Source organism: Sturnira hondurensis, unplaced genomic scaffold, assembly GCF_014824575.4.
Source record: "Sturnira hondurensis isolate 20B ecotype Veracruz unplaced genomic scaffold, ASM1482457v3 Scaffold0013299, whole genome shotgun sequence".
Taxonomy (NCBI): domain Eukaryota; kingdom Metazoa; phylum Chordata; class Mammalia; order Chiroptera; family Phyllostomidae; genus Sturnira; species Sturnira hondurensis.
Genome location: NW_028085930.1, coordinates 8,150,778 through 8,164,309, shown reverse-complemented (window position 1 = coordinate 8,164,309; position 13,532 = coordinate 8,150,778). Strand labels below are relative to the sequence as shown.

General features: G+C 40.1%; 1 protein-coding gene across 5 annotated transcripts in view; it reads left to right on the top strand.

Annotated features, from left to right (window-relative positions):
* Nucleotides 1–13,532, top strand: part of ATP2C1 (ATPase secretory pathway Ca2+ transporting 1) — a 136,154-nt gene that overhangs the window by 19,536 nt on the left and 103,086 nt on the right. The window contains exons 1-2 of one of the 5 annotated variants that reach the window (XM_037061292.1): nt 1,089–1,180; nt 1,434–1,615. The exons of 3 other annotated variants lie outside the window; for them this stretch is intronic. In XM_037061292.1, the coding sequence (XP_036917187.1) occupies nt 1,610–1,615 (6 nt within the window). In that variant the 5' untranslated portion in view covers nt 1,089–1,180; nt 1,434–1,609. Of the gene's footprint in view, nt 1–966; nt 1,181–1,433; nt 1,616–13,532 lie in introns of those variants that run through there. One more of the 5 variants, XM_037061293.1, reaches the window with a different exon arrangement.

The following is a 13,532-nucleotide window of genomic DNA, read 5'->3' as shown; positions in this document are numbered from 1 at the left end:
CCTCTAGTGGCTGTGGATACGAGAGGACTTCGGTTCTACGTTTCATGTGTCTGGCTTACCAAGGTTTATTAAACATCAATGTTCTCCAAAAATCACTTATTGCGAGTCTGGATCAAGTGCTGAGTGGATTCAAGCGGCAAAAGATTCAAGCGGCAAAAGAAATAGCCAGTGGCCGCAAGCAATGCCCATTGTTCAGCTTCCATCTCTGGTCGCTGAGTTTCTAAGTTGTTCCAATTTCTGGGGTTCCACACATTTTAAATCAATGAAAAAGGCTGAATCCTCCCTTGAGCCCTTTGAGGCTGATCTCTGCCCTCTATTACAGAGACAATGAAGCAGACCCCAAATCAGGACAGAAGTCTGTGAAGTCGCCCCGCGACGACCTGCTCCCGCAGTTAGAGCGAAGCAGCCGTTAACAGGGTTCTGCAAAGTGAGGGTGCGAGGTCCCAGTAACAGCACTAGTGCCTCTCATCACTCGCCCCTTCCCTCGGCCGTCCCCGAGTCACCTACTGAGACTGTAACCGCCACCCCAAGGGAGGGGTTTCCCCGGTCGCCTTGTTGAGGGCAAACACCCCGAGGACAGCGATCATGGCTGTGCCTGCCCGCCGGTCCCGACCCCGCGGTTGCCTCCTTAGAGTGCGCGGCTGGCGCGGAGGAGCGGGCGGGTCTCCGATCCTCGTGCCCGGTAGGTACGTAGAAACGGGCAGACCGTCCCCGCGGGCCCGCGAGCAACCGCCACAGGGACCGCGTGCTCTGGTACCAGACCACTGGGCACCCAACCAGACACCACTCAGGGATGGTGTCCAGGTCTTCACTTCCGCCGCCTCCGCCTGGGCCGGCGAGTGCGCGTGCGCGCGCGCCTCTCGCAGCGGAAGTAGTAGCGACAAAGCTCGGTCCGCTGTGGGCCCGGGAGTGCGGGGCGCGCCGGGGTGCCGGGCGGCTGGCGGCGGGGAGGGGCAGAGCGTAGGAGGCGGAGGCGGGAGCAGATCAGGGCGGCCGCGCCGAGCGGGCCGGGCCGACCGTGAAGGGCCCCTCACCTCCTCTTTCCTTCCCCTCCCCGTCCGCCCGCTCTCCCTCCCGTCGTTCTTTCCTCGCGTCGGGATCAGGCTCTCGCCTTGCGCCTCCGATCGGCGAGCCGTTCCTCTTTGCCCGAGGCGCGCGGGGCGCCCGGCGAGCCCCGCGGGTGAGTCTCCCGCTGCCCGGAGGAAGGGGGTCTGGGGCTGTGGAGTGCACCACTATTACCCATTTCCAGAAACTTCCAGGTCCTGAGGGACGGGGCGTCCGGGGATACCTTGGTTGGGTGGGGTGTCTTTGGGCGCCGCCCTGCCAGCTTGAGTTGGCGGTGATGCGGGAGAGCGAGGGGGTGGGCGCGGGGTCTGGGGCTCCCTCCTCGCCCTCTCGCTCGTCAGCGCCGCTTCTCCTGGTTTCTCTTGCAGATGCTGCTGCTTGGGGTGGTGGGAGCAGCCGTGGGACGCGTGGCCGGGAGCGGGGGTGACAGCCTGGGATTCCGGGGGCTTCTCTTCCTTGTCTTCCTCCTCTCCTTATTCCCAGTGTGGCCGTGGCTGACACTAAAGACTTTGTAGCCACCAACCAAGTGCAGTCTCAATGGAAAATGAAGGTAAAGGCCCCTGGCAGACGGGTTGCAACGCGGAGTTGAGGGTGTGGTGGTTTGCTTTTAAGTTGTCTTTCTTTTCCTTCCTTTTTATTTTCCCGATTTTATTTTTTCGTTTAATTGTGAAGTGTCCTAATAATTGCTTTCTTAGGATTTCTAGATTTTATTTTGGCAACATAGGGTGTTTCGGAAAATAAGGTTTTGTGAGGTGACTGAGCCTGATTCTGCTAACCTGACAAACCTTTTAGTTTAGGGAACGGCAGGGAAGTTTTCATTTCAGATTGCACCTATGTTATCTTAGCCGTTATTTGAAAGTAATTACTAGAAAGACAGTGGAAATGGGGAGGGAAGAGAAAGGCTGCATCTCCGTATATTTGCATATCAAGCCTTGACACGGTATGTGACTGGATTCGTTTATAAGAAAGAAAACGTCTTTTTAAAAAAAAATGCTATGCAGCTTTGAGGAAAAAACTCACTTTTTTCAGTACATACACACGCAAAAAATTAGGAATTAACGAAATATTATGAGGTGATTTCCTTTTGAAGTTCCTCCCTGTTTCGAAACATCATTTAGGAGGTTGACAGTGGAACCTGTTTGTTCACTGCACACTTTGGACACACTGGATTATCATTCACGTGTTACTTAATTACTTCGGCCTCATTTAAACGTCTAATGCTTTTCATACACAGCACTGATTATTTTTTAAAAGCATTGAAGACTGAAGAAATTATTTTTTTTACCCCCCTGAAACAACCACAGTTGTTCTCTGGACCGACTTTTGACTTGTGTGTTTTGTTACTGTTTTTTCTTCCTTCAGGTCTGCGAGATGCTATAAAAGATAATTACAAATTACCATTTGTCCTCTTGTATCTTTTGGTTTTAAAAATCTATACAGTATCTGGTAAAAAGTGCTGCAGTAGAGCTTACAGGCTGCTTTCTAATTTGTCTTTTCCTTGACAAGAATGTAAGGGTGATTGTCCTAAGCAGGACTAGTGATTTTAAAATAGATGTTTCTATATGTAGTAATCTGTTTTGCCGTCTGAAACCTCTGGGTATGTGGGAAATTGCTGAGTTCTACTTGGATGGATAATTGGTGGAAAACGTTTTCTAAGACACTAATGTGTGTGACTGCAGAGGAGTTACACTGTGTAATCGGGTGTTTAGAAACGGCATTTGAAAGCAGTGAGATTGGCTGGTGGTATGGAAGAATCACTTTTCTGAGGCCTTTTCCTCTTTCCCTTTTAGTTTCTAGATTTAAGAAAGGCAAGTCCTTTCTGCACAGGAGACAAAAAATATTAAGTGCATTCATTCATATACCTGTTTCCCGGTAATTGCATCTTAATATCTAAAACTTGAGCTGCTTTCACAATTGAGGTGGGAGGGAATGGCTGTGAGATGGGAGTGTGGTGTATCCTTGTGGCTGACTGGGCTTCTACTTTTTGGCTAAGTAAGAGTGATTTGGCCTCATAATAAAAGATTATAAGATTTTCCAACACTTGTGGGAGTTTTCTGCCTCATAATAATCAAGAGGCCATTTTTGTCAGTCTCATTACCATAGCGTTTTTCTCTTCACGCTTAAACATTTTAAAAAAGAACTATATAGTGTAGAAATTTTCAAAAGCAATTGACCATTTTGAAAGGTAAGTATTACTATCACTTACCTTTTTATAGTTAGTGTCCTCATTTGACATGATGTATTAGCATCTTAGGGATGTGAAACAAAAATAGATTCAAATCATGCCTTTACCACTAGGAGTTGTGTGACTTCACCTTTCTGAATCTGTTTTCTTATCTAGTTTTTTTTTATCCTCACCTGAGGACATTTTTTTTTTTCATTGCTTTGAGAGAGAGAGAGAACAGAGAGAACAGACATTGATGTGATAGACAGTGATGTGAGAGAGAAACAGTGATTGGCTGTCTTGTACGAGCCCTGACCTGGTATTGAACCTGCAACCTGCATATGTGCCCTGGCTAGAAATCGAATCCACGACCTTTCAGACTATGGGATGAAGCTCCAACCAACTGAAGCATAGTGGCCAGGGCTGTTTTCTTATCTATAAATTTATAATACTTGGCTTACATAGTTAAGAGGGTTAAATGAGAAACTATAAATTTCTCAGGGAGGAGAAGGCTAGTGTTAAAGAACATGGGCTGTGGAGTCAGGCACCCTGATATGGATGCTAGATCCCCACTTAACATAATTTAGCCTTGTGTAAAGTATTAAAGCTTTTTGTGCTTCAGTTTCTTCATCTATAAGATCAGGATATTGATCAAACCTACTTTTTGAGGTTGTTGTAAGCATCTATTAGTGTTTAGCATATATTAAGTGCTCAATAAATGTTAACTGTAAATAGCCTCCCCCAGTGTTTGCATACTAATACACCACCAGTCATTAATGTTGCTGTTATGACAGCTGAATGCTAATAGGGAAACAGTAGTGGCCAAAATGCTCTCCATGAAGTTGTCACTGTTGGTTAAGAATTGGGTGGAGTTAAGTACAGAATTTTCTATAGTGTAGTGGCTTAAAGCCCATAGAGAAAGTTGGAGGTTTACCAAGGGGACCAGTGTAGAAAGAGACAGGCTTGGATTTGATTCCTGACAAGTTATTTTTTCCTATCCTAAAAATGTGATGAGTTACCAAGCTTCTGAGCTTTCTCATCTTCTCTTGGCTTTCCGTCTGTAGAGGGAATACAGCCCTCTGGGAGGGTTGGTGTGAGGAATAAATGAAGCCTGGTATTCGAGGTGCCCAAAACATGGTTGACACACAGAACGCGTGCGTGAGTGAGCGCTGTTGTTCCTCAGAAGCGAAATCCTCTAGTAGGTTTGTAGGTAAGCCACACTCTAGTTAGTACAAGGTAGCATTGATAGTGGCTCCCAGGAGCATGAGAGTTCTTAGGTAGTTTGCCACGTCTATGTTGTTGGAACGAATGGCATTTATGTGGGTCCTTTTTTCACACAAATTTTCTCTGGCACTTCCGTTTTGGTTCTTCTGGACCTTTCTCCCATGACTTGATCAGCAGAGGTTGACAAATTTTTAGCCTTAGCCTCCAGGATGCTTCATGAATATAGTACTTCCTGCCAGTCACTGGAAGCATTTGAAGTGTTAATTTCCTGGAATTCTGGGACTGGTCCTAGACATCCCTTTGTGGGTTAGGATTTTATACACATCCTTTGGAACTCCCTTTTGCATGTTTATCACAAGTCTAAACACGTACCACTTAGGAATCTGAGATATTCAAGCAAAGGCCATTTTTTTCTGGTAGAAAAGTTGTGTGTGTAAAGGAATGGCTTATTAGAAAAAATATTTTTAGCTGGATAATTTTGCAAATAGTTTCTCTTTTCTGGTAATGGACTTTTCCGTTGGAATAAATTGGTCTCTCCCATAGAAAGACCAGTATAAAATTAATGTAGATGAAACTATTTAATAATAGTCATTAATGTTTCTTTTACTAATGGGTAAACATATAATGATCTTCAAGATTTCAGGACATGCTTGATTTAAGGTTATAGGCAGAGCTAATAGGTCTAGAATAAATTCCCCCAATTTCTCTGGCCAGCATTTAAAAATGATAGTATGTTTATTTATACTTTACTTTTTAAAATAGTTACTTAATTCACATTCAAATTATTAATAATTTAGGAATGTCTCAGGAATGTATTAGGGTAGTTGGAAGAAGTATAAGGAAAAAAATGGATGAGAAACCACCTTAATTGTATTTCTTCAAGTAGGAGTAAGAAACCAGGTTATAACAGTATTTTATATTTTTAGGTATGGAAAATGTAATTTATTTATTTGCCGTTTGTCAGCAAAATAGTGTTCTTAATCACGTTCTAGAAAAGAGTTGAAACTAAAAGATTATGTATGTGGCAGCATTGTGTAAATGTGGTAATCGAAGGCAGAGGAAGGATGCTGCAGAGATTTTTTGTGTGCAGTAGCCTTCTGACTATTGAATCCAAAATACTTGATCTGCCTTAGTGTTTTTAGCCTCCATTTAATGTCAGCAGAATTCCATTCTAGTAACTGAAGCAGTATCAATAAAAATGGTCTCCTAGGGAACACACCCCTTGGGGCTCAAGGCTGATTTTCTTTTGAGATCTTGGTTAACTACAATCTGTTTGACAAGGTTAAATTTTGTCTTAAAACTTGAAAGAACAGCATAGTTTGATGGTAAAATTAGTTCAGGTGAATTTTAAATTACACTGGGGTTACATATAACATCTTGAAGATCTCTTAAGGATTGGTTCGAAGGGTCCACTTGTATTTACTTTGTTAAAAGGCAAATTTTTGTAATGAAGATTTCAGACATCAGTTGTGACAAAGTAATCATTACCATTTTTATACAGACAAATGTTGGTGAAAGGCAGGTAAAATTTGGTTGGATGAGTTTAGATTAGTGCTGTTATTTCCTACAGGAAATTATTTCTTGGAAAAATATTTGTCAGGCTAAATTGATGCATTTCCTCTTGAATTTATATGGTTGATATTTGTGTGTATTTGTTCATGTCTTCCATCTTCAAGGCTTTCTTTATGTGACTGTTGACAAGGGCATACATTGTAGAATTACAAGGAAATTACTCAAATTGTGTTGAATTAGATTCATTTAGGCTAGGCTTATTTGATATATATATTTAGGAAAAAATTTTTTAAGATTTTATTTATTTATCTTTAGAGGGGAAGGGAAGGAGACAGGGAGAGAAATATCAATGTATGGTTGCCTCTGGTGAATCCCCTGCTGGGAACTGGCCTGCAACCCAGGCATGCGCCCTGACTGGGAATCGAACCACGATCCTGTGGTTTGCAGGCTGGCACTCAATCCACTGAGATACACCAGCCAGGGCTGATACAGGTATTTAGAAAAAATTTAAGTGAAATGTTACAAGGCTTCCTTAAGTTGTAAACAGAGAAGGACAGTAATAACAGGGGTCAAAAACATCACCTTTAGATGGTTGTAATTGGGCATCAAATTCAAGGTGCATTTCTGCTTCAGTTATTAGAATATGTGATTTGCTGTTATTTAGTATAATGGAATTATTTAATACCTTAATCTGTCAGATGTTAAAGAATGTGTGAATTGGAATTGGAATTGTGTGAACTGGAATTAGTTATAATTCCTTGCTTAAGTAAAGTCTTTTGACTTGGCTTTTGATCATTGCATGAAAGTGCTGACCTAAACTTGTGTCTCCCAAGAGGAGATACAGCAATTTAGCATGACATATCCTTTACTATTTTAGAAAACTCAGAGACATTAATGCATCTTTGTGGAAATTATTCTAATTTATTTATTTGCCTGCTTAAAAGGAATAACTTGATAAACTCGTAGTAGCGGTAGGGCCCTGAAACTAAATATATTTGCCACTCAGTACTTTTGTTTGATGTTCAGCCCTTTACAGGAAAACTCAAATAATAACCAAAGCAGAAATATTTAGGCTATCACTCATTATACTTTCCTTGAACATTGTTTTTGAAAACTGTAAATAAAGCATTTCCTCAGAAAGTGTAATTAATTAATTAAAGTGTATAAATGGTAATTACCATTAATACAAGTTCTGTTCTCTGCTTAAGGGAGAGATCAACTTTAAAACAAAACCTGGATTTCCTCTCACCTAAATCAGCCTTTGTTTTTCAATACTAATAAGCCTTTGGTGCTGTATTGCTGTATTTCAATATATTCATATGTATTGAAAATTTGAGATATGTGCCTTTGTGACTAGATTTTGTTTGACCATCTCTTTTAGAGTTTTCCCTAGTGGAATGTTTGCTTTATCTACCTTCATCTGGGTTTGTTCATGCGTGGGGCGGAAATACTAGTTAGTTCAAGCTTTCTGTGGGAATCTGGCCTCACTTCTATCTGTTTTGCATTCCCTTGTCACAGCAAAAGTGGTTCACGGTACTAGTGCCAGAAATAGCATACAAGCCACTTTAAACTAATCTCTGCTATGTCCTTTTCTTGATGCTTGTCTGGGCAATTATTTACTGAGAGTTAACATCTGGCTGTGAAAGGATCTGAGATCAGATAGGAAGTTGCAGTTTCCTTCCCACTGCATAAGAAGGATGTGGTTTTTACGCGCCACTCTTTGAGGTCTGCCTTTGAGGTCTGCCAGCCCCATCCCTACCTGAGAGGTTGGTAGTTCAGTTATTGTATCTTGATGTATGTACCCTTAATTCATTTTAGGAGCCATGTGAGATTAGTGTCTTCTGGTTTCTTCTGTTGGTAGAAAAAAGGAGGAGACTTGGGTTTACATCGATTATTAGAATGAAGTGAATGGAGAGTAGGGATGGATTAGAGAGACATTTTACTCCTAGGAAAAACCTGCAGAACTTGGGCAGTAACTAAATACAGGGAATGAAGAGGAGTGGAGGGGGAAAGGTTGATTCAGAAATGACTGCATACTGTAAAACCAGCATAAGGGGATGAGTGAAGGTGCCACTGACCAGGTAGAGGAGTTGGCTGATGTTGGGACTGGCCAAGGGGAGTGTATTGAAGGTCAGACTCTCTGGGCCCGTGTGTCTTAATGCTCGTCAGGGCCAAGACCCTCATTTGTCCCTAGTTCAGCTTGAATAGAGTCTGGCATGTAGCTGTTGTCTATTGAGTGAAAATGCTGGCTTCCTCACTGTAACTCAGTGGTTCTCAGCTGGGGGCGATTTTGCCTTCCAGGGGACATTGGCAGTGTCTAGAGATGTTTTGATTATGCACAACTAGGGCAGATGCTGCTGCCATCCAGTGGGGAGAATCCAGGAATGTTGGTAAATATCCTGTGATACACAATACAGTGCCCCCCACCCCAACCAAACAAAGAATTATCTGGCCCCAAATGTCATTGTTGTGGAGATTAAGAAGCACTGGTCTAATCAAAGGCAAGGAAGTTAACTCCTTTAAGTCTGTTTTCCTCACATGTTAAGGGATGATGATGACTCTACCTCAGGTGTGTCAGGATTAGATTGGGAAGATGAGAGAGCGAGAGGAGAGAGCTGCTCAGGAAATGCTGAGTCCCCTTCCTTTGGGGAAATTATTTTTGCCACTGGTCTCTTAAGTTCTAATTTCAAGGCTTTACATATTTTTCTAAGACATGAGATGCCTAGATGGGATGCCCAGGAAACCTATAATAGTTTAGCTTTTGTAATCTTAATGCTCGTCTGGTGGTTTCATCCAGTTGTGATTTTGACTGTACTTTGGTTTAGGTTTTGAGTATTTCATGATTTGTAACCAGCAGTAGGGCAAAACTGTTGAAATCTGGATTAAAAGTTTTACCTACTAATCAGTGAGGATAAACTCAAAATATTACCTGCTCTCAAAATTTTCGAACGCAATTTTACTGTTTTTGAAATTGAGACCTAAAGTGTTCTGAGTTATTTGTTTTTGAAAATGCCAGGCCTTTTGAATGTAGTGCCCTTTTCCTTTATATTCATTTACAAAATTTCCAGTAGACTCCTCTCCAAAGCCAGCACTCTTCGTCAGATTTATTGATTAGGCTTTTTTTCATTAAGTGGCTTTCTTTTGCATATCTGGTACATTTTTACTTGCTTTTGTAAAGTGTGGACATGCCACTAAGCTCTTTCACTTATGTTAGGGACAGGACACAAGTATTTTCAATGCTAATACTAGGGACCATTCCCTTGGAAATGCATTCTAGTCATAACCTCACTGTGTTGAATGTCTACTTACATGTACATAATTGTCTGGCATTGTTATTTTTAAGGAGTCCCTTTCTGCTGTCTTTTTCCTTTTAGAGGAAAAAAAACAGTTCAGTCTCCCTATACTTTAATTTCTCCATCTATAACATGCAATTAATAGATAAAGGTGCCTGAGTTTAGTGAACTATTTCTATTGGACCCTTACTAGTATTTCTTATATTAATAGCTTGAAATTTAGAAGTAACTTCCTATTTTCCACATTAAACTAAGATCATTTAGACATAATAAAATAGTTGGTTAGGAAAATTAATTAAGTTTTGAGGAAAACCACTTAAAATGGGAAATAATGTATGTGATAATACAGTATATTTTGTGACAGCAAAGAAGTTCTCATTTAACTTAAACCCGTAGGAGTCAAAGTTGGTGGCTTATAGTATCCAACTACATATTACTTTTAAGGGTTTATACCTTTATACCTAAAGGTCAGGTAAGTAGGGTGTGAAGCATGCCACGGCCATGTCTTTAATTTCGTGTGGATTTTGTTTACTGTAGCCAGTGAAATCAAGCAGTTAATTAACTGCTTTATGAAATGAATGCTATTGGCAGATGGTGGGGGAACCAGGAGAAGGAATAAAGAAATCTATCCTCTGTTTCTACAGTTGAATTACTGGCTCGTCCATAATTTCAGCGAAAGTATAATATCGTTAACAAAGGAGGACCACAGTCCTAAATTTTTTTTTCTCTAATGTTGCTAGTAAAATAGTGGTTGCTAGCTGAAGTCTTTAAAAAACAGTAGTTGCAGGTTTAATGTATGATAAAATGGACAAATTTTAAAACTATGTATGTCATATGATACCCCCTTCCTTCCTTCTTGTACCACATTGTTGACAGGCTTGGAATAATTTATACAAATTGATCTATCAGTAAATAGAGTATTATGTTCACCTTTTAACTTGATCAAAAAACATTCTTTTTAGGTAAAATTGTTTAACAGTTCTTAAAGTATTTAACTTAATTGTTTTACTTCCTTTGAATTATAGAAAAAAGATTTACTTTTAGAGGTTATTCTAAAATCTTTTAAACTTTTTAATTTAAATAATTTTAGATTTATATCAAGGTGCAAAATTAGTATAAAGAATCCCCATATACTTTCTTTCTAGTTTTTCCTAGTGTTAAAATCTTACAGCCATAGTGTAAATAGTCAGGACCAAGAAATTCACATTTATACACTGTCTTTTTTTCTGGTCTAGGATCCAGTGTGACATTCCACTTTGCATTTACTTATCATATCTTTTTATTCTCTTGCCATCTGTTAAGTTCCCTGGGCCTTTTTTTTTAATCTTGAAACTTTTGAAGAGTACTGGTCAGTTATTTTTCTAGAATGTCTCTCAATTGGATTTGCCTGGTATTTATTTACCCATTATTAGTATGTCTTATAACTGGTTATGTTAACTGTAATCACTGGTTAAGGTGGTGTCTGCCTGGTTTTTCCTTTGTAATTAATAATAAACATAAATTTTTTTTGTAATATAATAATTCTTTTGTAATTAATACCATCCTGTTGTGGGGTGGTACTCTGAAATTGTAAACATCCTGTGTCTCCTTGCAGGCCAGTTTTTGCCTCTATTGGTTCTGGTTGGCAGCAAGAATTAATGTGGCGTTAGCTTAATGATGATTTTGTTTCCAACATTCCTTCTACATTTATTAATTGGAATTCTACTGTTAAGGAAGAACTGCCCTTTTCCCTCTGTTCATTAATTGTTCAATTATTTATTTACATGGATTTGTGGGTATTTATTTTATTGTATGGGTTAAGATCATAATACTTTGTTGCTCAGACTTTTTCAGCTTTGGTTATTGAGAATGCTTTCAAATTTGTTCTTGTGTCCTTTCTACAATGTTTCTATCATTTTGTGAATACTAATTTACTTTCTGTTACCACAAGATGTTCCAGAAGCATGCCATTTCTCAAAAAGAGGCTGGTTCATTTTATTGGAGAATGGTACCTAGAAACCATGATCTGTATGACAGGTGTGTTCAGTACTGTTGGGGTGTCATTGTTTCTAGGTCCTCTCAGTAGATAGAGCTAGCAAATGTATGTATAGTAATAAAAATGTTGCTGGAGGAAATAGGATTCTTCTATGGAATGCATTTGAGGGATNGTTCCAGAAGCATGTTGTATTTTTCATGTTTACATCAGACACAGAATCAACCATTTCTCAAAAAGAGGCTGGTTCATTTTATTGGAGAATGGTACCTAGAAACCATGATCTGTATGACAGGTGTGTTCAGTACTGTTGGGGTGTCATTGTTTCTAGGTCCTCTCAGTAGATAGAGCTAGCAAATGTATGTATAGTAATAAAAATGTTGCTGGAGGAAATAGGATTCTTCTATGGAATGCATTTGAGGGATACATGCATAGGAGTGTTTGAGGCATAGCGGCAAGATTTATTGGAGCAAAAGCAAAGTAAGGGCTCATCCATGACCAGGTGGCTCAGTTTTGTTTCACTGGAGAAGAAACCCATGCTCTGGAGCCTCAGGCTCACAGTTGCTCCACCAAGCTTAGGAGGAGGGCCAAAACTCAGAGCTGCCATGCCATTAGCCTGACACTGAGGCTCCAGTAGTCCAACACAGTCTCAGTTCCCATCCAGCTTGTGCTAGGTGATGTGCTTCCACCTGTGCAGCTGCTGAAGCGAGAGAAGGCAGCTGCCTCTGGCCTTTGTTAAACTTTGTATTTCCTCAGTTTGGGAAGGGGTAAGCTTTCTTTCATACTATGCAGTCTCTCTCCTGAATCTTACTGGGACTGTGCTGGTGCCTTCCCCTATCCAGTTCCTTTCCTGGATCTCCTGGGGTTTCAAGCCCTTATTCCATCTGGTCTTTTTCCTAGTTTAGACTCCTCTCCTTTATGGTAACCATTTTGGCTCCTACTGTTCATGCCTTTGCTTTTTCTTTTGGCTTCCACTGCTCATGTGCTTAGTAGAAGGACTTCCCCTACGCCATCTTGGCTTCTGCTGTGTATGTGCCCATCACAGGAATTTCCCCCTCACTGTTTATCCCTACCCTTTTAATCTGGGGGAGTGGCTGGTTATACCTTGAGGAGATTGGAAAGACAGTCTTCCTATTGGGATTAATGTCCCTTTGACCAAAGATGCAGCTGTTCCCCTGGAGAGTCTGTGAAGCTGTACCTTCAAGGTTAGTCAGGCTTACTGTTTGATTCCATTTGTTTGTTCCCTTCCTTTGTTACTAACTAAATAGCCGACTAAGTTAACATGCTGTAACATGCATATACATATATTTAAATTTTCTTATCCATCCATCTGTATATATAAATAAAAAATATGAGTTCATACTGATGCTGCCAGTTCCAGTCCCATACCTCAGGGTTTATTCCAGTCTTTTTTTCTCCCTTATCCTTTTCCCTTTCTTTGTTACTTCCTGCTCCAAAGATGAGAAACCTTGTTCTCATTCACAAAATGTTTACTTACTTGTTCAATCCTAGTACACACACAAAAGTAGCTTCAGAATTGCTAACCTATTCCCCTGGGAGAAACACTTTTTTAAAACTGGAGTACAATATTTGTTTTGAGCTTTAAAGTGCAGTCATAATCTGCACTTTACTGAAGTTATTTAGGTAATATTTTCCTCCTACTTCTATATGGTTGTTAGTTATTTGTAAAAATATTAGGTTCATTTACTAGCTGTTCGTATTCTAATTTAGGTTCTTCCCACATCCTGTTTGATTTTAACTTCTTAAACCCTTATTGAGGTAAATAGTAACTTTTTTCCTCCAGTATTTATCTGTAATGAAGATCTGTTTTTTGAAAGGGTTGGATTTGCTGTAAGTTAGCTACAGATGGAATTGCTTTGGCTGATAGTTCATTTGAAAGGAGCGGTGCTCTGGCATTCCCTTGGGTTCAACTTCCTTGGTTCCTTGGTTACAGCTCTCACTTCTACATGTTCTACACTTGGGAATTTGTTCCATGTGTGGTGCTGTGCGTGTAAGTGCTTGAAATCACTCCCCTGAGTAAATCTTCTTTGTAGTGGTTGACCACTTAAAAACAGTGGACAGGTTTTTATTTTTCAAAAACAAAGTTATTAAAATGACTTAGTAATTTTAAAAATTACACTGTTCTTTAAGAGATTTTATTTTATTTTTTTGTTAGGTTGATTATTTTATGTTCGATTCCTGTTGGTCTCCAGATGTAAATGCATTTTTTTGTTGTTGTTGTATTGCTGTGCTGAAAATAGATTAGAATTAGCTCTTGTGTACAAATATTTAATAGCATTTA